The sequence below is a fragment of the Meles meles genome, chromosome X (assembly GCF_922984935.1).
Source record: "Meles meles chromosome X, mMelMel3.1 paternal haplotype, whole genome shotgun sequence".
In the NCBI taxonomy this organism is placed as follows: Eukaryota; Metazoa; Chordata; class Mammalia; order Carnivora; family Mustelidae; genus Meles; species Meles meles.
In genome coordinates this window covers 83,964,041-83,991,668 of record NC_060087.1, presented here as the reverse complement: position 1 = coordinate 83,991,668, position 27,628 = coordinate 83,964,041, and the positions used below count along the sequence as shown (strand labels likewise).

Genomic DNA, 27,628 nt, shown 5'->3' with positions numbered 1-27,628 from the left:
ACTCTTAAATCCTGCCCATCAGGTGATTTTTTTTCCTGTCATGTGGCATGTGGAAACTTCAGCTCTCAACATCACATGGGTGTCCTGTTTCCGAGGTCATAAGGATTTTGCTACGGTCATATATCAGGCTCGGTTGTCTCTATCACTGAAGATTGTGGACTACCAAACTGTAAATCTATGAGTCAGCAACCATGTGGCGCCTACAATTACGTAGCAGTCACGTGAGCACAGCAGCTATCCAATCGCTTTTGCTTACCTATATCCTATGGTCACGCGAGGCTCAGATTTCTCAGTCGCGTGAAAATCGAAGGCTCCTGAACCCTGAAGTCACTTAGATCTTTCTGTCATGTGGACCCTGCCAGTCAAGTCTCTGGAAGTCAGGTAGATACCCCCCATAGCTGTGGGTTCTGGGGATCCTGGAGTCCCGTGATCCCCCTATAGTCGTGTGCGAGTGTTGTTTTTAAGTGTGTGGAGTCTCCTGAAGTGTGGCTCAACTTAGCTTTCTGAAGAGTCAGACCTATACATAAAGACCTTTAAAACTGTGGTCTGCACCTTGGCAAAGGGAGAATTTTCCTGAGACTCCGGTTCAGATCCCTTCCTTTCTACCAACTTTTATATCCTGGCATGGCGAGCTGCACTGGGGGGGGGGGGGGGCACCAGTAAATACTTGATCTTTACTCAGAGAATTGGCTTGAGAGGATGCCCCTGGGGTTCATGTACTTCTCTCAATGACCAGTCTCTAGAAATGCGGTGGGACCCCGTTCCCATTCCTCTTCCCCAGCCCCACACTAAAGCCCTACTTTTTTTTTTTTAAGATTTTATTTATTTGACACAGAGAAAGAGAGAGAGCACGAGCAGGGGGAGCGGCAGGCTCCCGGCTAAGCAGGGAGCGCCATGTGGGGCTCGATCCCAGAACCCTGGGATCATGTCTCAGCCTAAGCCACTTAACTGACTGAGCCACCCAGGCGCCCCTAAACCGTATTCTTGATTATCACCCTGTCGTATTAGCTTGTCTATATTGGACTCCTGTGCCATTGTCTGACTGTGCTGTTATCAGATACCAGAGACCTCCTAGATGCCAATTTGTATAAATGATTCCAAATCTGATTTTAATTTCTTTTCTCCTTTGATGCTGTGGAGAGAGGGAAGAAGAGACTTTCAAAGAATCAGATATTTTTTCAATGAAAGTGTGAAAGTTCAAGTATATTCAACAATATTTTTAAGTGTGACAGTAGCCATTATCTGAAGTTTTAGAATGTTTTTATTAGATTTACTTTGTAGTCCAACAGTTTTTCAAAGTGCACATTGGGTGCATATATTTTTGTACTAGGGATCTCTAAGTAGCTTAAACTAATCCAACCAAACACCATTAGCTTCTGATTTTTCTCCTGATTTTCTAACCATTCCTTCTTAGAATCCTTGAAACTCTTTTCCTTCCTCCTGTTCTTCATGTGGAAAAAGTAGTAAATTTATTTAAGAAAAACATATTAAGTAAAATTATGGGTGATACATAAAAATCACACATGGTGTGTGATGGTAGTGGATGAGTAAAATTCAGCAAATAAAGGACTGTGTTTACATTTGTGAGGTTTTGAAATATCGTTTGATAGGCACTTAAAGAATATTGTCATGTGTAATATTTTTATTTCTCATATTCACTTTACCTTTTCTCTCATTTCAGCACTTCCAGGTTTGATACACAAAATACTATGTCCGAAAGACAGCAACAACAAAAATATGTTCTTCCATCAGATAAATATGAGAAATATAGTAATGAAGGTAAAAGGATTTTTATATTGTCATATTTTTTAAAGATTTTATTTATTTATTTGACAGAGATCACAAATAGGCAGAGAGGCAGGCAGAGAGAGAGGAAGGGAAGCAGGCTCCCTGCCGAGCAGAGAGCCCGATGCAGGGCTTGATCCCAGAACCCTGAGATCATGACCTGAGCCGAAGGCAGAGGCTTTAACCCACTGAGCCACCCAGGCGCCCCTATATTGTCATATTTTTAAGATAACTGTGCTAATATGCAATTTGAATATCAAAGAGAGAGGTAGTGTCTTAGTCATTTCAGGCTGTTTTAACAGAATATCATGAAGTTTATAAGTGAGAGTTGCCAAGTGAGGCAGTTCACAGAATATTTCACAGAAGTATTTTTGCTATTGTAAATGATATATTCACAATGATATATTATTTTCTATTTGTTACAGTTCTTTTGAAAAATTGTATTACATCCAATAAACTGGTCAATCTATAGTCTTATAATTTTCTGTAGATTCTCTGGAATTTTTTTTTAAGATTTTATTTATTTATTTGACAAAGAGAGATCACAAGTAGGCAGAGAGGCAAGTGAGGGGTAGGGGAGCAGGCTCCCTGCTGAGCAGAGAGCCAGATATGGGGCTCGATCCCAGGACCCTGAGATCATGACCAGAGCTGAATGCAGAGGCCTAGCCCACTGAGCCACTCAGGTGCCCCTCTCTGGAATTTTTTAAGAAGAGTTTTGTTTCTTCACTTTTACAGTTATGAATTTATGTATATATGTATGCATTTATTTATTTTGGTTAACTGCACTCACTTGCTGCGTAGGAGACTCAGATGTTGAAGAGAACTGGTTATATGAGGGTGACTGGCTGGCTCAGTAGGTTGAGCGTCAGACTCTTGATTTTGGCTCAGATCATGATCTAAGGGTTGTGAGACTGAGCCCCACATTGGGCATTGTGCTCAGTGCAGGGTCTGCTTGAGATTCTCTCCTTCTCCCCCCTGTTGCTCCCCCCACTTGTGTTCTCTCTCTCTTAAATAAGTAATTTTTTAAAAGAACTGATTATCTGATTTAATATGGAATGCTTTTAATGTTTCACAATTATGTATGGTTTTGTTGTAGTCTTTTTAAAAAAATACATGTTATCAGTTTAAAGAAATAGCTCTCTATTCTTGGTCAGCGGAGAGTTGTTGTTTAATCTTGATTGTTTACTAAATTTTATTTATACCCTTTTTTCTGAAATCCTTGTGATGATTATCCTTTTCCTGCTTTATCTTATTAATGTGATGGATTATATTATGGATCTCTTAATGTTAAGTCACACTGCAAGTTTGGGATAAACACAACTTTGTTATGTTGTGTTATCTGTTTTACCCATTGCTGGATTTGGTTTGCTATTATTTCCAATTTTTTGCATTTTTATAATTAATTAAGATTGAACAGTAATTTTGTCTTTTCATGCATTATTTGTCAGGAATCCTTTTTAAATTAAGAAAGAGAACTCTTTTTTTTTAATCTTATTTATTTTATTTATTTATTTATTTATTTATTTATTTTTATTTGTTTATTTACAGCATAACAGTGTTCATTGTTTTGGCATCACACCCAGTGCTCCATGCAGTACGTGCCCTCCCTATTACCCACCACCTGGTTCCTCAACCTCCCACCCCGCCACCCCTTCATAACCCTCTGGTTGTTTTTCAGAGTCCATAGTCTCTCATGGTTCATCTCCCCTTCCAGTTTCCCTCAACTCCCTCTCCTCTCCATCTCCCCATGTCCTCCATGTTATTTGTTATGCTCCACAAATAAGTGAGACCATATGATACTTGACTCTCTCTGCTTGACTTATTTCGCTCAGCATAATCTCTTCCAGTCCCGTCCATATTGCTACAAAAGTTGGGTATTCATCCTTTCTGATGGAGGCATAATACTCCATTGTGTATGTGTACCACATCTTCCTTATCCATTCATCCATTGAAGGGCATCTTGGTTCTTTCCACAGTTTGGCAACCGTGGCCATTGCTGCAATAAACATTGGGGTACAGATGGCCCTTCTTTTCACTACATCTGTATCTTTGGGGGAAATACCCAGCAGTGCAATTGCAGGGTCATAGGGAAGCTCTATTTTTAATTTCTTCAGGAATATCCACACTGTTCTCCAAAGTGGCTGCACTAACTTGCATTCCCACCAACAGTGTAAGAGGGTTCCCCTTTCTACACATCCTCTCCAACACACGTTGTTTCCTGTCTTGCTAATTTTGGCCATTCTAACTGGTGTCAGGTGGTATCTCAATGTGGTTTTAATTTGAATCTCCCTGATGGCTAGTGATGATGAACATTTTTTCATGTGTCTGATAGCCATTTGTATGTCTTCGTTGGAGAAGTGTCTGTTCATATCTTCTGCCCATTTTTTGATATGATTATCTGTTTTGTGTGTGTTGAGTTTGAGAAGTTCTTTATAGATCCTGGATATCAACCTTTTGTCTGTACTGTCATTTGCAAATATCTTCTCCCATTCCGTGGGTTGCCTCTTTGTTTTGTTGACTGTTTCCTTTGCTGTGCAGAAGCTTTTGATCTTGATGAAGTCCCAAAAGTTCATTTTTGCTTTTGTTTCCTTGGCCTTTGGAGACATATCTTGAAAGAAGTTGCTGTGGCTGATATCGAAGAGGTTACTTGCCTATGTTCTCCTCTAGGATTCTGATAGATTCCTGTCTCACGTTGAGGTCTTTTATCCATTTCGAGTTTATCTTTGTGTACGGTGTAAGAGAATGGTCGAGTTTCATTCTTCTACATATCGCTGTCCAGTTTTCCCAGCACCATTTATTGAAGAGACTGTCTTTTTTCCATTGAATATTTTTTCCTGTTTTGTCGAAGATTATTTGACCATAGAGTTGAGGGTCCATATCTGGGCTCTCCACTCTGTTCCACTGGTCTATGTGTCTGTTTTTATGCCAGTACCACGCTGTCTTGGTGATCACAGCTTTGTAGTAAAGCTTTAAATCGGGTAACGTGATGCCGCCAGTTTTGTTTTTGTTTTTCAACATTTCCTTAGCAATTCGGGGTCTCTTCTGACTCCATACAAATTTTAGGATTATTTGTTCCAGCTCTTTGAAAAATATCGGTGGAATTAAGAAAGAGAACTCTTTATATTATTTTCTATTTCTTCAATTTAAAAGAATATTATTTTATGACACATGAAAATTATTTGAAATTCTCATGTCTGTAGCCATATATAAAGTTTTACTGGAACAGAGCCCATGCTATATGCATGGAAGCCTTTGGCTGAAAACAATAGATTTGAACAGCTCTATAAAAAACTGAAAAGCCTGCAAAGTCTCAAATATTTAGGATTTGACCCTTTCCAGAAATAATTGTTGAACTCTGGCTTAGAGCAATTGTCCTTAAAACAAGTGCACAGTAACTGGTAATTGCTGGAAGTCCCTTTGGCTAAGCCCAGGAAGATTTACTGTAGTCAATTGTGACTTTCTAGGGTTTTTTTTCTCAGTGGTCCATTTGCTTGTGGTATTATGGCTCAGGTGTGGGAATTGATTTTTCAGCCATTCAAATATGTAAAAGCCATTCTTAGCTTGCAGGGCCCACAAAAACAGGCCACAGAAATGGTTTGGTCCATGGGCCGTAGTTTGCCAATTCCCTGCTCCATGCTAATGGAATCACTAGGTCTCCAAAATAGCCCTAAGTGGAAAGTCAGCAAATGAGATGGAAATCATTCCTAGGATCTTCAGGCAAGCTTAAACCAAAAACTGACAGTTTAACATAGTAATTTTCAGTCTTGGTTGCACACTGCAGTCATGTGGAGAGTTTTAAAAATGTAGTTGTCTAGTCTGATTCCAATTGTGCTTTAATTGTTGTAGGTATACCTTGGTGCTAGTATTTTTTCACTTTTTAAAATTTCATTTTCTCAAATTTTTATTTAAATTCTAGTTAGTTAACACATAGTGTAATATTGGTTTCAGGAGTATAATTTATGATTCATCATTTACATACAACTCTCTTATGGTTTGTATTCCCTTCTATTTTTCCCCTATGTTCATCTGTTTTGTATCTTAAATTCCACATAGGAGTAATATCATATCATATTTGTCTTTCTCTGACTGACTTATTTCACTTAGCATAATGCACTCTAGCTCTGTCCACATCATTGCAAATGGCAAGATTTCATTTTTTTTTTGATGGCTAAGAAATACTTCACTGTATGTATATACCACTTCTTCCTTAACCATTCATCAGTTGATGGACTTTGGGCTCTCCATAGTTTGGCTATTGTAGATAATGCTGCTATAAACATAGGGGTTCATGTGCTTATTCAAATCAGTACTTTTGTATCTGTTGGGTAAATACCTAGTGGTGCAATTGCTGTATCTTAGGGTAGTTCTATTTTAACCTTCTGAGAAACCTCGACACTGTTTTCCACAGTGGCTACAGCTCTGTTTGTATTCCACCAACAATGTAAGAGGGTTCCCCTTTCTCCACATACTCACCAATATCTGTTGTTTCCTGTGTTACTAATTTTAGCCATTCTGACAGCTGTGAGGTAGTAACACATCATGGTTTTAATTTGTATTTCCTTGATGATGAGTGATGTTGAGCATATTTTTTCATGTCTGATGGCCATATGGATGTCATCTTTGGAAAAATGTCTATTCATGTCTTCTGCCCGTTTCTAAACTGGATTATTTCTTTTTTAGGCATTGAGTTTAAGAAGTTCTTTATAGATTTTAGATACTAATCTTTGTCAGATATGTCATATTATAAATATCTTTTACCATTCCTTAGGTTGCCTTTTAGTTTTATTGTTTCCTTCATTGTGTAGAAGATTTTTATCATGATGAAGTCCCATTAGTTCATTTTTTGTTTTGTTTCTCTTGCTTCTAGTTCTAGAGTAATCTAGTAGAGTCATGTCTAGTAACAAGTTGCTATGGCCGAGGTAAAAGACATTGTTGTTTGTGTGTTCCTCTAGGATTTTGATGGATTCCTGTCTCACATTTAGGCCTTTCATCTGTTTGGAATTTATTTTTGTGTATAGTATAAGAAAGTGTTCCAGTTTCATGCTTCTGCAAGCTGCTGTCCAGTTTTCCCATCATTATTTGAAGTGTCTTTTTCCATTGGATATTCTTTCCTTCTTTGTCAAAGACTAGTTGACCATATAGTTATAGGTCCATTTCTGGGTTTTCTGTTCTGTTCCATTGATCTCTGTGTCTGGTTTTGTGCCAATATCATACCATCTTGATGTTTACAGCATTGTTTTTTTGTTTTTGTTTTTGTTTCTGTTTTAAACTTTTATTTTTTTTTCAGTGTTCCAAGATTCATTGTTTATGCATCACACCCAGTGCTCCATGCAGTACGTGCCCTCCTTTATACCCACCACCAGGCTCACTCAACCCCCCACTCCCCTCTCCTCCAAAACCCTCAATTTGTCTCCCAGAGTACACAGTCTCTCATGGTTTGTCTCCCCCACTGATTTCCCCCAACTCCCTTCTCCTCTCCTTCTCCCAATATCCTCCATGTTATTCCTTATGCTCCACAAGTAAGTGAAACCATAGGATAACTGACTTCCTTAAGAAATTAAACATAGGAGTACCTGGGTGGCTCAGTGGGTTAAGCTGCTGCCTTTGGCTCAGGTCATGATCTCAGGGTCCTGGGATGGAGCCCCGCATTGGACTTTCTGCTCAGTGGGGAGTCTGCTTCCGCCTTTCCCTCTGCCTGCCTCTCTGACTGCTTGTGATCTCTGTCAGATAAATAAAATCTTAAAAAAAAAGAAATTAAACATAGAGCTACCCTATGACCCTGCAATTGCACTACTGGGTATTTACCCCCAAAATACAGATGTAGTGAAAATAAGGGCCATCTGTACCCCAATGTTCATAGAACCAATGGCCACAGTCGCCAAACTGTGGAAAGAGCCAAGATGCCCTTCAACAGACAAATGGATAAAGAAGATATGGTCCATATATACAATGGAATATTGTGCCTCCATCAGAAAGGAAAGAACGAATACCCAACTTTTGTATCAACATGGATGGGACTGAAGGAGATTATGCTGGATGGATACAGCTTTGTAATACAGGTTAAAGTCCAGAATTATGAGGCCACCAGTTTTGGTTTTCTTTTTCAACATTCCTTTGGCTATTTGGGGTGTTTTGTGGTTCCATACAAATTTTAGGGTTGTTTGTTCCAGCTTTTTGAAAAATGTTGTTGGTTATGTGTAGATTTCTTTGGGTAGTATAGAATTTTTAACAATATTTGTTCTTTCAATCTATGACCATGGAAAGTTTTTCAGTTTCTTTGCTGGTTATGGTTCCTGTTCAAATTTTCTATTTCTTCCTGTTTCAGTTTTGGTAGTTTGTATGTTTCTAGGAATTTGTCCACTTCTTCCACACTGCACACTTTGTTAGCATATAATTTTTTATAATATTCTCTTATAATTATTTGCATTTCTGTGGTCTTGGTTGTGATCTCTCCTCTTTCTCTCATGATTTTATTTATTTGGGTGTTTTCTTTTTGATAAGTCTGGCTAGGAGTTTATCTATTTCTTTCAAAGAACCAGTTCTTAGTTTTGTTTATGTTTTCTACTGTGGGTTTTTTGTTTTGTTTTGTTTATATCATTTCTGCTCCAATCTATTACTTCCCTTCTGCTGGCTTTAGTCTTCATTTGCTGTTCCTTTTCTAGCTCCTTTAGGTGTAAGTTTAGGTTGTATATCTGAGACTATTTTTGCTTCTTGATATAGGCTTGTATTGCAATACACTTCCCTCTTAAGACTGCCTTTGCTGCATCACAAAGGTTTTGGACTGTTGTGTTTTCATTTTCATTTGCTTCCATGTATATTTTTTTATTTATTCTTTAATTTCCTGGTTAATCCATTCATTCTTTACTAAGATGTTCTTTAACCTTCATGCATTTGTAGTGTTCTAATTTTTTTTTTGTGGTTGATTTCAAGTTTCACAGCATTGTAGTCTGAAAATATGCATGATATGTGATCTGTTCTGGAGAATGTTTCATTTAGACTCGAAAAGAATGAGTATTCTGCTGCTTTAGGATGAAACGTTCTGAATACATCTGTTAACTCAATTCAGTCCAGTGTGTCATTCAAAACCATTGTTTCCTTGCTGATTTTCTGCTTAGATGATCTGTCCATTGCTTTAAGTGGGGTGTTAAAGTATTGTATTATTATCAATGAGATTCTTTATGTCTGTGGTTAACTGATTTATATATTTGGCTGCTCCTGAGTACGGAGCATAAATATTTACACTTATTAGATCTTCTTGATGGATGACCCTTTAATTATGATACAATGCCCTTCTTCAACTCTATTTACAGTCTTTGGTTTAAAATATATTTTTTATGGTATAAGTATGGCTACCCGAGCTTTATTTTAATGTCTGTAACCATAAAGGTAGTTCTCCATCCCCTCTCTTACAATCTGCAGTTGTCCTTAGGTATAAAATGAGCCTCTTATAGGCAGCATATAGATGGGTCTTTTTTTATGTATATCCATTCGGAAACCCTATGTCTTTTGGTTGGACCATTTAGTACATTTACATTCAGAATGATTATTGAAAGATATTAATTTAGCACCATTGTGTTACCTAAAACGTTAATGTTTCTGGTGATGGTCTCTGTTCCTTTCTAGTCTTTGTTGCTTTTGGTCTTTTTTTCCCCACTCAGAGAGTCCCCTTTAATATTTTTTGCAGGGCCAGTTTAGTAGTCATGAGTTCCTTCAGTTTTTCTTTATCTGAGAAACTCTTTATGTCTCCTTCTATTCTGAATGACAGCCTTGCCAGATAAAGTATACTTGGTTGCATGTTTTTTTCCACTCAGCACGTTGGATATATCATGCCACTCACTTCTGGAGTACCAAGGTTTCTGTGGACACATCTGCTGCAACCTCATCTATCTTCCATTCTAGGTTAAGGATTTTTTTCCCTTGCTGCTTTCAGGATTCTTTCCTTTTTTGTGTATTTTTTGAGTTTGACTATGATATGTCTTAGTGATGTCCAGCTTTTGTTGAATTTTTTTTTTATTTAGAAGCACGATTTTTTATTTCTTATTTTTTTATAAACATATAATGTATTTTTATCCCCAGGGGTACAGGTCTGTGAATCGCCAGGTTTACACACTTCACAGCACTCACCATAGCACATACCCTCCCCAATGTCCATAACCCTACTCCCACTATCCCAACCCCACCCCCCCAGCAACCCCCAGTTTGTTTTGTGAGATTAAGAGTCACTTATGGTTCTTGTGTTTTGTCTCCCTCCCAATCCCATCTTGTTTCATTTATTCTTCTCCTATCCCCCTAACCCCCCATGTTGCATCTCCACGTCCTCATATCAGGGAGATCATATGATAGTTGTCTTTCTCTGATTGACTTATTTCACTAAGCATGATACCCTCTAGTTCCATCCACGTTGTCACAAATGGCAAGATTTCATTTCTTTTGGTGGCTGTATAGTATTCCATTGTGTATATATACCACTTCTTCTTTATCCATTCATCTGTTGATAGACATCTAGGTTCTTTCCATAGTTTGGGTATTGTAGACATTGCTGCTATAAACATTCGGGTGCATGTGCCCCTTCGGACCACTACGTTTGTATCCTTAGGGTAAATACCCAGTAGTGCAATTGCTGGGTCATAGGGTAACTCTATTTTCAACACTTTGAGGAACCTCCATGCTGTTTTCCAGAGTGGTTGAACCAGCTTGCATTCCCACCAACAGTGTAGGAGGGTTCCCCTTTCTCCGCATCCTCACCAGCATCTGTCATTTCCTGACTTGTTAATTTTAGCCATTCTGACTGGTGTGAGGTGATATCTCATTGTGGTTTTGCTTTGTATTTCCTTGATGCCGAGTGACACTTTTTCATGTGTCTGTTGGCCATCTGGATGTCTTCTTTGAAGAAATGTCTGTTCATGTCCTCTGCCCATTTCTTGATTGGATTGTTTGTTCTTTGGGTGTTCAGTTTGCTAAGTTCCTTATAAATTTTGGATACTAGCCCTTTATCTGATATGTCATTTGCAAATATCTTCTCCCATTCTGTCAGTTGTCTTTTGGTTTTGTTAACTGTTTCCTTTGCTGTGCAAAAGCTTTTGATCTTGATGAAATCCCAATAGTTCATTTTTGCCCTTGCTTCCCTTGCCTTTGGCGATGTTCCTAGGAAGATGTTGCTGCGGCTGAGGTCCAAGAAATTGCTGCTGCATTCTCCTCAAGGATTTTGATGGATTCCTTTCTCACATTGAGATCCTTCATTCATTTTGAGTCTATTTTCATGTGTGGTGTAAGGAAGTGGTCCAATTTCATTTTTCTGCATGTGGTTGTCCAATTTTCCCAGCACCATTTATTGAAGAGGCTGTCTTTTTTCCACTGGACATTCTTTCCTGCTTTGTCAAAGATTAGTTGACCATAGAGTTGAAGGTCTATTTATGGGCTCTCTATTCTGTTCCATTGATCTATGTGTCTGTTTTTGTGCCAGTACCATGCTGTCTTGATGATGACAGCTTTGTAATAGAGCTTGAAGTCCGGAATTGTGATGCCACCAACGTTGGCTTTCTTTTTCAATATTCCTTTGGCTATTCGAGGTCTTTTCTGGTTCCATATAGATTTTAGGGTTATTTGTTCCATTTCTTTGAAAAAAATGGATGGTATTTTGATAGGGATTGCATTAAATGTGTAGATTGCTTTAGGTAGCATAGACATTTTCACAATATTTGTTCTTCCAATCCAGGAGCATGGAACATTTTTCCATTTCTTTGTGTCTTCCTCAATTTCTTTCATGAGTTCTTTATAGTTTTCTGTGTATAGATTCTTAGCCTCTTTAGTTAGGTTTATTCCTAGGTATCTTATAGTTTTGGGTGCAGTTGTAAATGGGATTGACTGCTTAATTTCTCTTTCTTCTGTCTTGTTGTTGGTGTACAGAAAGGCAACTGATTTCTGTGCATTTATTTTATATCCTGACACTTTACTGAATTCCTGTACAAGTTCTAGAAGTTTTGGAGTGGAGTCTTTTGGGTTTTCCACATATAGTATCATATCATCTGCGAAGAGTGATAGTTTGACTTCTTCTTTGCCGATTTGGATGCCTTTAATTTCTGTTTGTTGTCTGATTGCTGAGTCTAGGACTTCTAGTACTATGTTGAATAGCAGTGGTGATAATGGACATCCCTGCCGTGTTCCTGACCTTAGCGGAAAAGCTTTCAGTTTTTCTCCATTGAGAATGATATTTGCGGTGGGTTTTTCATAGATGGCTTTGATAATATTGAGGTATGTGACCTCTATCCCTACACTTTGAAGAGTTTTGATCAGGAAGGGATGCTGTACTTTGTCAAATGTTTTTTCAGCATCTATGGAGAGTATCATATGGTTCTTGTTCTTTCTTTTATTAATGTGTTTTATCACATTGATTGATTTGCGGATGTTGAACCAACCCTGCAGCCCTGGAATAAATCCCACTTGATCGTGGTGATAATCCTTTTAATGTACTGTTGAATCCTACTGGCTAATATTTTGGCGAGAATTTTTGCATCTGTGTTCATCAAGGATATTGGTCTGTAGTTCTCTTTTTTGGTGGGATCCTTGTCTGGTTTTGGGATCAAGGTGATGCTGGCCTCATAAAATGAGTTTGGAAGTTTTCCTTCCATTTCTATATTTTGGAACAGTTTCAGGAGAATAGGAATTAGTTCTTCTTTAAATGTTTGGTAGAATTCCCCTGGGAAGCCATCTGGCCCTGGGCTTTTGTTTGTTTGGAGATTTTTGATGACTGTTTCAATCTCCTTACTGGTTATGGGCCTGTTCAGGTTTTCTATTTCTTCCTGGTTCAGTTGTGGTAGTTTATATGTCCCTAGGAATGCATCCATTTCTTCCAGATTGTCAAATCTGTTGGCGTAGAGTTGCTCATAGTATGTTCTTATAATTGTCTGTATTTCTTCGGTGTTAGTTGTGATCTCTCCTCTTTCATTCATGATTTTATTGATTTGGGTCCTTTCTCTTATCCTTTTGATGAGTCTGGCCAGGGGTTTATCAATCTTATTGATTCTTTCAAAGAACCAGCTCCTAGTTTCATTGATTTTTTCTATTGTTTTTTTGGTTTCTATTTCATTGATTTCTGCTCTGATCTTTATGATTTCTCTTCTCTTGGGTTTAGGGTTTCTTTGTTGTTCTTTCTCCAGCTCCTTTAGGTGTAGGGTTAGGTTGTGTACTTGAGACCTTTCTTGTTTCTTGAGAAAGGCTTGTATCACTACATATTTTCCTCTCAGGACTGCCTTTGCTGTGTCCCACAGATTTTGAACCGTTGTGTTTTCATTATCATTTTTCCATGAATTTTTTTCAATTCTTCTTTAATTTCCTGGTTGACCCATTCATTCTTTAGAAGGATGCTGTTTAGTCTCCATGTATTTGGGTTCTTTCCAGCTTTCCTCTTATGATTGAGTTCTAGCTTCAGAGCATTGTGGTCTGAAAATATGCAGGGAATGATCCTAAACTTTTGATACGGGTTGAGACCTGATTTGTGACCCAGGATGTGATCTATTCTGGAGAATGTTCCATGTGCACTAGAGAAGAATGTGTATTCTGTTGCTTTGGGATGAAATGTTCTGAATATATCTGTGATGTCCATCTGGTCCAGTGTGTCACTTAAGGCCTTTATTTCCTTGTTGATCTTTTGCTTGGATGATCTGTGCGTTTCAGTGAGGGGAGTGTTCAAGTCCCCTACTATTATTGTATTATTATTCTTGTGTTTCTTTGATTTTGTTATTAATTGGTTTATATAGTTGGCTGCTCCCACGTTAGGGGTATAGATATTTAAAATTGTTAGATCTTCTTGTTGGACAGACCCTTTGAGTATGATATAGTGTCCTTCCTCATCTCTTATTATAGTCTTTGGCTTAAAATCTAATTGATCTGATATAAGGATTGCCAACCCAGCTTTCTTCTGATGCCCATTAGCATGGTAAATTGTTTTCCACCCCCTCACTTTCAATCTGGAGGTGTCTTTGCGTCTAAAATGAGTTTCTTGTAGGCAACATACTGATGGGTTTTGGTTTTTTATCCATTCTGATACCCTGTGTCTTTTGATTGGGGCATTTAGCCCATTAACATTCAGGGTAACTATTGAGAGATATGAATTTAGTGCCATTATTAGCCTGTAAGGTGGCTGTTACTGTATATTGTCTCTGTACCTTTCTGATCTACTACTTTTAGGCTCTCTCTTTGCTTAGAGGACCCCTTTCAATATTTCCTGTAGAGCTGGTTTGGTGTTTGCAAATTCTTTCAGTTTTTATTTGTCCTGGAAGCTTTTTATCTCTCCTTCTATTTTCAATGATAGCCTAGCTGGATATAGTATTCTTGGTTGCATGTTTTTCTCATTGAGTGCTCTGAATATATCATGTCAGCTCTTTATGGCCTGCCAGGGCTCTGTGGATAAGTCTGCTGCCAATCTAATATTTGTACCATTGTATGTTACAGACTTCTTTTCCCAGGCTGCTTTCAGGATTTTCTCTTTGTCACTAAGACTTGTGAATTTTACTATTAGATGACGGGGTGTGGACCTATTCTTGTTGACTTTGAGGGGGGTTCTCTGCACCTCCTGGATTTTGATGCTTGTTCCCTTTGTCATATTAGGGAAATTCTCTCCAATAATTCTCTCCAATAGACCTTCTGCTCCCCTCTCTCTTTCTTCTTCTTCTGGAATCCCAATTATTCTAACATTGTTTCATCTTATGGTGTCACTTAACTCTCGAATTCTCCCCTCCTGGTCCAGTAGCTGTTTGTCCCTCTTTTGTTCGGCTTCTTTATTCTCTGTCATTTGGTCTTCTATATCACTAATTCTTTCTTCTGCCTCATTTATCCTAGCAGTGTGCGCCTCCATTTTTTATTGCACCTCATCAGTAGCTTTTTTTATTTCAACCTGGTTAGATTTTAGTTCTTTAATTTCTCCAGAAAGGGCTTTTATATCTCCAGAGAGGGTTTCTCTAATATCTTCCATGCCTTTTTCGAGCCCGGCTAGAACCTTCAGAATCGTCATTCTGAACTCTTGATCTGACATATTACCAACGTCTGTGTTGATTAGGTCCCTAGCCTTTGGTACTGCCTCTTGTTCTTTTGTTTGTGGTGATTTTTTCCGCCTTGTCACTTTGTCCAGATAAGAGGATATGAAGGATCAAATAAAATACTAAAAGGGTGGCAAAGACCCCAGAAAAATGCTCTGTAACCAAATCAGAAGAGACCCCAAATTGTGGGGTGTGAGAAAGGGGATAAAAAGAGGTTCAAAAAAAAAAAGAAAAAATTAAAAAAAATAGTAATAAAGAAAAAATATAAAAAAGAAAGAAAAAATATATATTTAGATAAACTAGTCAAAAAATGTTAATCAAGAAAAGGGTAAAAGTTTTACAAAATTTAGCAGAAGAAGAAAAAAGAAAGAAAAAAAAATTGAATTAACCGCAAGACTAAAGAATCATGGGGAGAAAGCCATGAGTTCCGTGCTTTGCTTTCTCCTCCTCTGGAATTCCGCTGCTGACTTAGGAATTGAACCTGCTTTCCTTGATAGATGAACTTCGTCCTGGCTGGATATTTTGTTGATCTTCTGGGGGAGGGGCCTGTTGTAGTGACTCTCAAGTGTCTTTGCCCGAGGCGGAATTGCACCGCCCTTACCGGGGCTGGACTAAGTAATCCACTCGGGTTCGCTTTTGGGAGCTTCTATTCCCTGAACACTTTTCGTAGAGTTCCGGAGGACGGGAATGAAAATGGCGGCCTCCCAGTCTCCGGCCCGGAGGAACCGAGAGCCCGGGGCCCCACTCCTCAGTGCGTCCCCAGAGGACAGCACCCAATCACTCCAGTATCCCCAGCCTCCAGCCGCGCTCCGAGCTCACCCAGCCTGCGACCGGTTCAAGGTAACCCCGAGCTGAGATCTCAGTCCTCGGCTCTGTCTCTGTAGCCGGCTTCTCTGTTCTAACACCTGTGAGCTCTGCGACACTCCGACACCCCCGATCCTTCTGTGACCCTGCGGAATCTGGGACCACGCTGACCCTGTGTTTGCTTCACCCCGGTTTAGCCTCTGGAGCAATGTCCCTCAGTGGAACAGACTTTTAAAATCCTGATTTTGTGCTCCATTGCTCTGCCGCTTGCCGGTAGCCGGCCCCTCCCCCCGCGGTCTATCTTCCCGTCATTTTGGATTCACTTCTCCGCCAGTCCTACCTTTCAGAAAGTGGTTGATTTTCGTTTCTAGAATTGCTGTTCTTCTTCTCTTTGATCTCCCATTGGATTTGTAGGTGTTTGCCATGTTTAGATAAGCTATCGAGCTGATCTCCTGCTACCTGATGCAGTCTCAGCCTGCTATTTCTCCGCCATCTTGACTCCTCCTTCGCTTTTGTTGAATTTAATGGCTGTTCCCTCTGCTTCTTGGATTTCAATGTCTATGGCCTTACTCAGATTAGGAGTTTTCAGGTGTAATTTGCTCAAATAAACCTGCTGTCCTTTTTTCCTCTCTCCTCTGGGATTCCTATGATATAAATGTTATTAACCTTTAAGGAGTTGCTGAGTTCCTACATCTAGAGTTGTGATCCAGTATCTTTCTTTCCCTATTCTTTTAAGCTTCATTATTTTCTAGAATTTTATCTTCCATATTACTGATTTATTCCACTGCTTCATCCATCATCATTGTCATGACATTTAGTCAGCTTCACATCTCAGTTATAGCATTTTTAATTTCAGCCTGAATAGTTTTTAGTTCTTTTATCTCTGCAGTAAGTGATCCTCTAATGTTGTCTATGTTTTTTCCAAGCCCAGATAATATCCTTATAATTGTTGTTTTAAATTTTGGTTCATACATCTTATATCTGTATTGATTAAATCCCTGGACTTTAACATTTTCCTGTTCTTTCTTTTGGAGAGAATTCTTCTGTCCTGTTATTTAGTTTAGGTCGCTGTTTTTTTGAATGTTTGTTAGAAAAGCCTGATATATTCCTGCTCCTGAGAGTAATGGCTATATTAAGAAAAGGTCCCAAAAAAGGTTCCCCCAAAAAAAGTCCTATATGCACTCTGTCCCTGTATTTTGGCTACTCCTACCCTCAGGTCAGTCCTCTGCAGAACTTCTTTTTGTTTGCTATAGGAGTTGTTTGGACCTTGTCCATTGTATGGCAAGTTTTGACTATGTGTCTTTTGGTCTGCTTGTTAAAAGAAGCTAGATTAAAGAGAAGGAGAAGGAGAAGAAGAAGGAAGAAAGAAGAAGAAAGAAGAAGAAGAAGAAGAAGAAGCAGCAACGGCTAGATCCTATTTCCCCCAGAGCTGAAGCTTTGCAGCACTCTATGATCAGTAAATTTGGTGCCTATAAGGGGTTGTTCTGGTCTTCTAGCGGTGGGGCCTGCTGCACTGATTCCAGGAGAACTCGCCAAGGAAAGATGCTCCTGCAGGGTGCTGGGGGATGGGGATTGCTGTAAGCAGCTTCAGCCTCCACTGGCAGCACTATGTTGCTCACTGAAGTCTTTCAGGGCTGATGGCAGGGATGGGGAATGGCCTCATCCCACTCTTGTCCCTGAAGCAGGGAGTTTACACCTCTCACTGTTCACAGAAGAGCAAACAATCACCCCTATTGTGCCCCTGGCTTCTGTCATATCCATGCCTTCCCCCTGTCTGTGTCTGAGCTATCTGCCTGCCAGATTTCACAGTACACCTGTGTTTTATCTTAGATATGTAGCTGGGTTTCAAAACTCCAAATTTTAGGAACCCACATGGTCTGGACCTGCACTGGTCCTCTGGGGGAGGGTCTAACCGCAATTTTCTCATTTGTGGGTGGCACAACTGCAGTGTGATTCAGACATTATAGTAAAGTGCAGCAAAAAGTCGGCACCAAGGTTTGCTGCCCTCTGCTGATGTCTTTGTTCTTATGCTAGGGAACAGGGCAGCACATTGGCACTGCTAGTTCTTTTGTCCCCAGAGAAGCTATGCCACCATTCCCAAATGCACTCCAAGAAGGCGAATTGTTTCTCCCCATGCGACTTCAGACCACACTGTCCACTCTCAGATCTCTGCCCTCCTTCCCCACAGGAGCACTGCTAAGCCCACCAGGCATGACCCTGGTGATGGCATGGACTTCTAAAACTTCAGACTTTGCACTCTGCTGCTTATAATAACTTGTGGTATTCAGTCCCCCTTCCCTTTCCCAGTCAGTGGTTTTAGGGAAGAATTTTTCTTGTGTAATCTCCTACCTACTGCTTTCTCGCTCTCTCTCCTCTCTGTGGTCAAGGCTCCCTCCACTTAATAGCACCTACAGTCTTTTCCCCTCCAAATCAACTCTCTGCAGCTCCTACCTTCCACGGTAGTCATTTTTCTACTTATAGATGTACAGCTTTGTTCTCTCAATCCTCAGATTGATTTCTTGGGTGTTCAGAATGGTTTGATATTTATCTAGCTGTGTATAAGGGATGAGGCAAGCTTAAGGTCCCCCTACTACTCTGCCATCTTAACTCCTTCCTCTTTTTTCAGTCTCCCCAAGTGGCTCTAGTATGCGAACAATGTTCAGAACTACCTGAATGATTTAAATGGTGACAGTGCAAATATTTAACAATATTTCACTTCAAAATTTTATACTTGTGGTTTTGGAATAATAATATTACATTAATAAATACTTATAATATGCCAATAGTAATAAACAAGGTGTAGATGAAAGCTAAACACCCATGAGAACAGTGCTGACTTGGCGGCAGTGAAGCTTTCTTTGCAGGAGACAATCATGACCCAGGGTAAGGATAGAAGAGACAGAAAGAACTCAGCAAATCAAATGATTTGTAATGAAGGAATATTAAAAAAATAGAAAAAGTAGAATAGGACCCTAAGATAATATTTTCTAGAGGGGCGCCTGGGTGGCTCAGTGGGTTAAGCCTCTGCCTTCAGCTCAGGTCATGATCTCAGGGTCCTGGGATCGAGCCCCGTATCGGGCTCTCTGCTTGGCAGGGAGCCTGCTTCCTCCCCTCTCTGGCTGCTGCTCTGCCTACTTGTAATCTCTCTCTCTCTCTCTCTGTAAAAAAGAAAAAAAATTTTAAAAAAAAGATAATATTTTCTAGAGAGATAAAAGAATGATAAAGGAAGAAATTATATATATTATAAAAGAATAGAAAACTGAACAAGAAATATGGCTAATTTAACATAAAGATCTACTTTCACTTCTTCCTGAAGTCTCATTAAAATAATATCAAAGGTATACAGATACATATGATGGGATATTACTCAGCAATAAAAAAAAGGCAAAAACATGGGTGGATCTCAAAAACATTGTGCTGACTTAAAGAAGCCAGACACAAAGGCATACAGGATATATGATTCCATTTAAATGAGATTCTAGAGCAGGCAAAATGAATATGTAGTGACAGAATGTAGATCGAGGTTTACATGAGAGAAAAAGAGACTAATTTGGTATGGTATATACCCATGTGGTTTATGCTTTATATCTTGATCAAGGTGGTGTGGTATATGCTTTATACATTGATTAAGGCGGTAGTTAGCTTTAATCCCTGATTTTTACATGTAAGTAATTTGAGATCAGGATAAATTGGGTGAATTTTCCAAATTGTTGCAGCTTATTAATCAGAGAGAGAATGGGGGATCTGATTATCAATAATAAATTTTTTCTATTGTGCTGCATAATGAGTCAATAAGAGTAGTACTTCCCCCCCACAAACACCTGACAAAACCTCAACCCAGCCTTGTATAGAAGTGAATCGTGGACATGAAAATATAAATATCTGCATTCCAGCCAACTATTTTAAACATAGTTGACATTCTTATGTTCTTTTACCTTGACTTCTTTATGTTTGTATTTGTAAATCAAAACATAAACTTTATTTATTTTTTTATTCAGTAACATATAATGTATTATTTGTTTAGGGGTATAGGTCTGTGAATCACCAGTCTTACACGTTTCACAGTACTCACCATGGCACATACCCTCCCCAGTGTTCATCACCCAGTCACCCCATCCTTTTCACTCCCCTCCCCTCCAGCAACCCTCAGTCTGTTTCCTGAAATTAAGAGTCTCTTATGGTTTGTCTCCCTCTCAAGTTTTGTCTTGTTTCATTTTTCCCTTCCTTCCCCTATGGTCCTCTGCCTTGTTTCTCAAATTCCTCATATCAGTGAGATCGCATGATAATTGTCTCTGATTGACTTATTTCACTTAGCATAATACCTTCTAGTTCATCCATGTCTTTGCAAATGACAAGATTTTGGGTTTTTTGATGGCTGCATAGTATATACAGACATCGTCTTTATCCATTCATCTGTTGGTGGACATCTAGGCTCTTTCCATAGTTTGGCTATTGTGGACATTGCTGCTATAAACATTTGGGTGCATGTGCCCCTTCGGATCACTACATTTGAATCTTTGGGGTAAATACCCAGTAGTGCAATTGCTGGATCATAGGGTAGCTTTGTCTTCAACTTTTTGAGAAAACTCCATACTACAAAACATAAACTTGCACTAATATTTACTTTTCAGTAATGTATTATAATGTACATTTTTAAAAATTGTGACAAAAAGCACAGAACATAAAATTTATCATCATAACCATTTCTAAGTATATAGTTCAGTACTGTTAAGCATACTCACATATTTGTGAAACCAATCTCCAGAACTTTTTCATCTTGCAAAACTGAAACTATATGAAATAGCAGCTTCTCTCGCCCTTTTCCACCAGACCCTAATAACTACCATTCTACTGTCTGTTTCTATGAGTTTGACTACCTAAGATACACCGTATGAGTGGAATCATACAGTATTTCTCTTATTGTGACCAGCTTATTTCATTAAGCATAATGTTTTCAAGGTTCATCGATCTTGTAGCATGTGACAGGATTTTCTTCCATTTTAAGGTTGAATTATATTCTGTAGTATGCATATACCAATATTTGTTTATCCATTCATCCATCAATGAACATTTTACCATCTACCTCTTGGCTGTTTATGAATAATGTTATGAACATGTATGTGCAAATATCTCTTTGATACTCCACTTTCAATTCCTGTGAATATATAACCGGAATTGCGATTTCTGCATCATATGGTAGTTCTATTTTTAATTTTTTTGAGGATTCTCCATACTATTTTCTATAAAGGCTATATTATTTTGCCTTTCCACCAAAAGTGCATGAGGCCTCCGATTACTTCACGTACTCACAAACACTTAATATGTTTTTTTTTTTGTAGCTATCCTAATAGGTGTAAGTGATATCTCATGGTGGTTTTTATTTGCATCCCTCTGCTGATTAGTGATGTTTCCTTCTATCCCTATTTTGTCAAGTGTTTTTTTTAATTATGAAAGTGTCTTAAATTATGTAAATTGTTTTCCTACATAACTTTGATGATGAGTTTGTTTTTGTCCTTCATTCTGTTAATGTAGCGTATTACAATGATTTATTATCACATGTTGAACTATCCTTGCATCCTAAGGATAACTTTCACTTGGTCATGGTGTGTAAACCTTTTAATGTGGTGTTGAATTTGGTTTGCTCATATTTCTAGAGGGTTTTGAATGAGTATGCACCAGGGATATTGGCCTATAGTTTTCTTGTAGTGTAAGTCTGGCTTGGGTATAAGGGAAATGGTGGTGTCATAGAATAAGCTGGGAAGTGTTCCTTCTTCAATTTTTTGGACAGCTGTTATTTGGCATTCATTCTTCTTTAAATATTTGATAGAATTCGCCAGTGAAAGGCATATGGTCCTGGGATTTACCTTATTGGGAGGTTTTTGATAATTGATTCAGTCTCCTTACTCAAATTGACCTGTTCAGATTTTCTATTTCAGATATGAGTCAGTCCTGGTAGTTGCTGTTTTTCTAGGAATTTATTTCTTCTAGGTTTTCCAATTTGTTGGAATACAATTTTTTATACTATACTCCTACAATACTTTTCATTTCTGTGGTATCAGTTGTAATGTCCCTCTTTCATTTCTGACTTTTGTTATTTGGATCTTTATTTTTTCTTAGTGAATCTAACTAGAGGGTTGTAAATTTTGTTTACCTTTTCTAAAGACTGACTCTAAAGTTTTGTTGATTTTTTCTATTGTTTTTCCTTTCTTTATTCCATTTATCTTTGCTCTTTTTTTTTTTAAAGATTTATTTATTTGACAGATAGAGATTACAAGTAGGCAGAGAGGCAGGCAGAGAGAGAGAGAGGAGGAAGCAGGCTCCCAGCCAAGCAGAGAGCCCGATGCGGGGCTCGATCCCAGGACCCTGGGATCATGACCCGAGCTGAAGGCAGAGGCTTTAACCCGCTGAGCCACCCAGGCGCCCCTATCTTTGCTCTTATTTAATTACTTCCTTCTGCTAGTTTTGGGTTTTGCTTGTCCATTTTCTAATTTCTTGACGTATAAAGGTACATTGTTGATTTGGGATCTTTCATATTTTTAATGTACATGTTTAAAACTATAAACTTCCTTGTTAGTGTTGCTTGTGCTGCATCCCATAAGTTTTGGTATGTTGTATTTTCATTTTAATTTGTCTCAAAGTAGTTTCTAATTTCCTTTGTGACTTCTTTGACCCATTGGTTGTTTATGAGTGTATTGTTTAATTTCGGTACATTCATAGATTTTCCAGTTTTCCTTATACTGCTGATTTCTAGTTTCATTCCATTGTGATTGGAAAAGATACTTCATATTATTTCACTCTTCTTGAGTTTGTTAAGACTTACGGCTCTGGGCACCTGGGTGGCTCAGTTGGTTAAGCGACTGCCTTCGACTCAGGTTATGATCCTGGAGTCCTGCATCGGGCTCCCTGCTCGTCGGGGAGTCTGCTTCTCCCACTGACCTCTCTCCTCTCATGCTCTCTCTCTCTCATTCCCTTTCTCTCTCTCAAATAAATAAATAAAATCTTTTTTTAAAAAAAAAGACTTTGTGGCCTTGCATGCAGTCTATTCTGGAGAATGTCCCAGTGCACTTGAGAAGAATATATGCTATTCTTGGGGGAGTGTTTCATATATATTTTTTTGGCCCAATTAATCTATACTGTTGCTCAGGTCCTCTATTCCCTTACTGATTTTCTCTCTGGTTGTTCTATCTATTATTGAAAGTTAGGCATTATAGTCTCCTACTATTATTGTGTTGCTGTCTATTTTGCCCCTTCAATTTTATCAAAGATTGCTTCATATATTTAGGAACTCTGTAGTTTAGTCCATACATACGTAAATAATTGTCATATCATCTGAATTGATGATTGATCCTTTTGCTATTATATAATGTCCTTCTTTGTCTTTTCTGGCATTTTTTACTTAAGGTATATTTTGTCTGGTATTAGTATAGCCACTGCTGCTCTCTTTTTGTTATTATTTGCATAGAATACCTTTTTCTATGCTTTCAGTTCCAGCTTCTGTATGTCCTTAGATTTAAAGTGAATCTCTTATAGACCGCATATAGTTGGGTCTAGTTTTTTTTAATATTTTATGTATTTATTTGACAGAGAGAGATCACAACTAGGCAGAGAGGCAGGCAGAGAGAGGATGAATCAGGCTCCCCACTGAGCAGAGAGCCTGATGCGGGGCTCGATCCCAGGACCCTGAGATCATGACCTGAGCCGAAGGCAGAGGTTTAACCCACTGAGCCACCCAGGTGCCCCTGGATCTAGTTTTTTTTTTTTAATCCATTTGTCCAATCTATGTCGTTTGACTGAGGAGATGAATCCATTTACATTTAAAGCAATAACTGATGGGAAAGGACTTACTATTGCCATGTTGTTCATTATTTTCTGTATGTCTTGTAGATTTTTTTGTCCCTACTTTCCTATCTCACTGTCTCCCTCTGTATTTAATTGATGTTTTGTAGTGATAGGGTTTTTGATTCCCTTCTCATATATTCTAAAGATTTTTTTCTTTGTGGTTATCATTGTAGTTACATAAAACATCTTAAAGTTATAGCATTTGTTTTAAATTGATAACAATTTAACTTAAATTGCATGCAAAAAATTAACTGCTTTACACCTCCACCTGCCCTACATTATGCTATTGAAGTTGCTCATTACATTTTTATATATTTTATATTCATTAACATAGATTTATAGGCTTTTAAAAATATTTGTCATTTAAATTCTCATTGTCATTTAATGCACCAAAATTACAACAGTACAGGTTACTCTACTGGCCCATATATTTACCTTTATTTCAGAATCTAGTATTTTCACACATGTTTCTGTCTACTATCCTTTTTTTTTTTTTAACTTGGACTCCCTTTAGTATTTCTTGTGGAAGAATTCTAGTGATAATGAGCTCCCTCAGCTTTTGTTTATCTGGAAAAGTTTTAATTTCTCCTTCATTTGTTAAAGGCAATTTGCCAGATACAGTATTCTTGGTTGACAGTTTTTTTTTTTTTTAACTTAAGTACTTAGAATATATCATGTCACTCCCTTCTAGCCTGCAATGTTTTGGCTGGCAAATCAACTGGTAATCTTATAAAAAGTTCCCTTGTACATGATGCTTACAAGATCATCTCTTGTAATGATGCTTTTCTTTCTTGATGCTTACAAGATTCTCTCATTGTCTTTGACTTTAGGCAATTTGATAATGTAGTTTAGTGTGATTCTCTTTGAAGTCATCCTAATTGGAGTTTCTTTAGCTTCTTAAATCATCATGTTCATGTCTTTCCTCAGATGTAGGAAGTTTGGAACCATTATTTTTGCAAAAAAATCTCTGCCCCTTTCTCTTTTCTTTCTGGGATTCCCCTAATGCATATAATGTTCTTCTTTATAATGTCTCATAAGTCCCATAAGTCTCCTTCCTTTTCTTTATTCTTTTATCTTTTTTGCTCCTCTGACTCAGTGATTTCAGACGACCTGTCTTCATGTTCAGTAATTATATCTTATGCCTTACCAATTCTACCTTACAAATTTTCAGTTGTTCTTGTATCATGCAGCTCCAAAATTTTTACTTTTTTTGTAGTTTCTATCATCTTGATGTACTCATTTTGTTCAGACATTGTTTTCTTGTTTCATCCAGTTATCTGTCAGTTTTCACTTTTAGCTTATTGAGCATCTTTAGGATATTTATTTTAAATTATTTGTCAGACTGGGGGTACCTGGGTGGTTCAGTTGGTTAAGCCACTGCCTTTGGCTCAGGTCATGATCCTGGAATCCTGGGACCGAGTCCCACATCAAGCTCCCAGCTCTGCAGGGTGTCCACTTCTCCCTCTGACCTTCTCCACTTTCATGCTCTCTCTCATTCTCTCTCAAATAAATAAATAAAATCTTTTAAAAAAATTATTTGTCAGACTGCTCATATATCTTTTTATTTTATAGTCAGCTTCTGGAGTTTTATTTTATTTATATTATTTATTTATTTTATTAGTGTATTTATATTTACTTATTAATATTTATTAAATATTTATTAATATCATAATATATAAATATATTTATGTGAGTATATGGATGTTCATATTAATATATACTTATTAATATTTAATATTTATTTATTATTTATATTATTTATTTAGTTTTACTTTATCCTTTTAATTGGACCATATTCCACTGTTTCTTTATAGGCCTTGTAATTTTTTTTAAGATTTTTTTTATTTATTTGACAGACAGAAATCACAAGTAGGCAGAGAAGCAGGCAGAGAGAGAGAGGAGGAAGCAGGCTCCTTGCTGAGCATAGAGCCCAATGTGGGGCTCGATCCCAGGACCCTGGGATCATGACCTGAGCCGAAGGCAGAGGCTTTAACCCACTGAGCCACCCAGGCGCCCCAAGCCTTGTAATTTTTTGCTGAGAGTTGGGCGTTTGAAAAAGCAACCAGCTCTGCCAGTTGTTGTGTACAGGTTTCATTCAGGTGATGACCTTCACTAAGGTCAACCTTGCTGGAATTCTAGGACCTTTCATACCTTTCTGGTCTTTTGCTCTCCCTGGTATCTGCCTGTGAAACTGAAGCTCTCATTTACTGCTTGCTTCTGTTTTCAGCACTTTCTAAACTTTGATGCAAGCCCAGTAAGTTTTCTAATTTGCACAAGACAGAAATTCATCCCGAATCAGCCCCCTAACAAGCCAGAATGTTGGATATATGGTCCACTCTTAATTCCATCCCAAGGGAGGAGAAGGAATATAGGCGGCTCCTCCCAGTTGTTCTGTGGTATGTCACAAAGGCAAAGGGGCATGAACAATCCTGCAAAACAACATGAATTTCATTACCTCTTTAGCTAAAATTCCTGGTTTTATAAGGGCTTGAATGCTGTATTTTTTCTGTTGACCTCCAGAGTCCTTAAAGAGATATTCTGGTTCATACATTGTTGTTAACTCAGTGTCTCTGTGGGAGAAGGAAGCCTGGTAACTTCCTAGTCAATCACTTTGTAATATACAGTTCTGTATCCTGACTCTCTTTTCTTTCACATAGTGTCATAAGATATCAGTAGTATTCTATCTTGCTTTTTGAGCCTGCCACTTGAAATTGAATCATTTTTTTAGAAAAAGAGCATGAGTGGGAGGGAAGGGCAGAGGGAGTGGGAGGGAGAGAATCTTAAGCAGCATGGAGCCTGACATGGGACTTGATCTCACAGCTCTGAGATCATGACCTGAGCCAAAATCAAAAGTCAGACACTTAACCAACTGAGCTACCCAGGTGTCCCACCATTTTTTAAATAATAATACATTTTTAGCAAAAATACTGGAACTCAGAATGTAAGCCCCCTTTCAAACTGGTCTGTATGCTTGTATCAGAGTGTAAGCCTTTTATTTTGGTTCTCTTAATTAGATCAATGTCAGACCATTTCCCACCAAGCGTATCCTGTTTTTACTGTTGCTACTTTATAAATACATTAATAGTTGACACCACGATCTTCTCCCATACACTCATTTGTTTTCCTTCTCATTTCCCAGAGGACTAACAACAATGAATGCAAATAACACCCATCCATCCTTTACTAAGCACCAGATGTTGTACTAAGTACTAACCTAATAATAGCTAACTTACGTACAGTGTTTATTTGGTCACAGGTATTTCTCTAGGTGTTTTCCATGTATTTCCATATATTAACTTTATATTCACAATTATGAGGCAAAACTGTTACTATTTTCAATTTAAGGGGAAAAAAATAAGGTGAGTCACCATGAACTCAAAGTTACTTTCCCTGGAACATAGAAGTTAGCACTAGGATTCAAACCCTCATTGATCTGACCTCTAGTCCTGTGCCCCTAACAAATGATGTACGACTCTGTGTTAGAGCTGAAATGAACTATGGTTCATGAGTTATGGTCTCTGGGACCAACACGAACCTTCGTCCAAGAAACTCATCACTGTATGCACTTCCCCTGTATGATCTCTCTTTTCTTAGACCATAGGAACTCTTTCTCTGGTGTTCAGATTGAAGATGAAGTAACAAAGACAGACAACAAAGACAGATGAGTTATACATGGAAAGAAAGAAAGGTTTCCAGAGAGGTGCATGTTGCCAGGATGAATTCAGTTCCTCATAGGCTTTTCCCATTTGTGTTTCATTCTCTTCCCAATGATCACCCTCATCTTTCTGACCCGCATGTCCATCCCTTGGCCTTTTTGTTCTGCATGTCAGGTACCATGCCCCTTCTTTCCTATCCTTGATTCAAGGGACAATCATTTCTACCCCTCTTCTGTCAATATCGGCCACTCCCAGATCCCATTGTCTTTCTGTGTCAATGAGCCTATAAAGCACAGCCATATAATTATAAGTATATATTTCAGCATAGGACATTTTGAGGTGAAATGTCTTGATCAAAGTGTAAGAATGGTTAAGCATACTGTAGGAAATTAGACTTTCTTGCACTCTTAGTGGAGAAATATATTGGTGTAAATATTCTTAGGAAATTGTCTCTTATAATTTAAGATATGATGTGCTTCTTCTGGGAAGCTATAGAGTACAGACTGAAAT

General features: G+C 38.3%; 1 protein-coding gene across 1 annotated transcript in view; it reads left to right on the top strand.

Annotated features, from left to right (window-relative positions):
• Positions 1 to 346: 346 nt before the first annotated feature.
• The window catches only part of LOC123935082 (nuclear RNA export factor 2-like), a 43,665-nt gene continuing 16,383 nt past the window's right edge, over positions 347 to 27,628 (top strand). Inside the window, exons 1-2 of the mRNA XM_045995527.1 lie at positions 347 to 381; positions 1,682 to 1,779. Coding sequence (XP_045851483.1) covers positions 347 to 381; positions 1,682 to 1,779 — 133 coding nt within the window. The remainder of the gene's footprint in view (positions 382 to 1,681; positions 1,780 to 27,628) is intronic.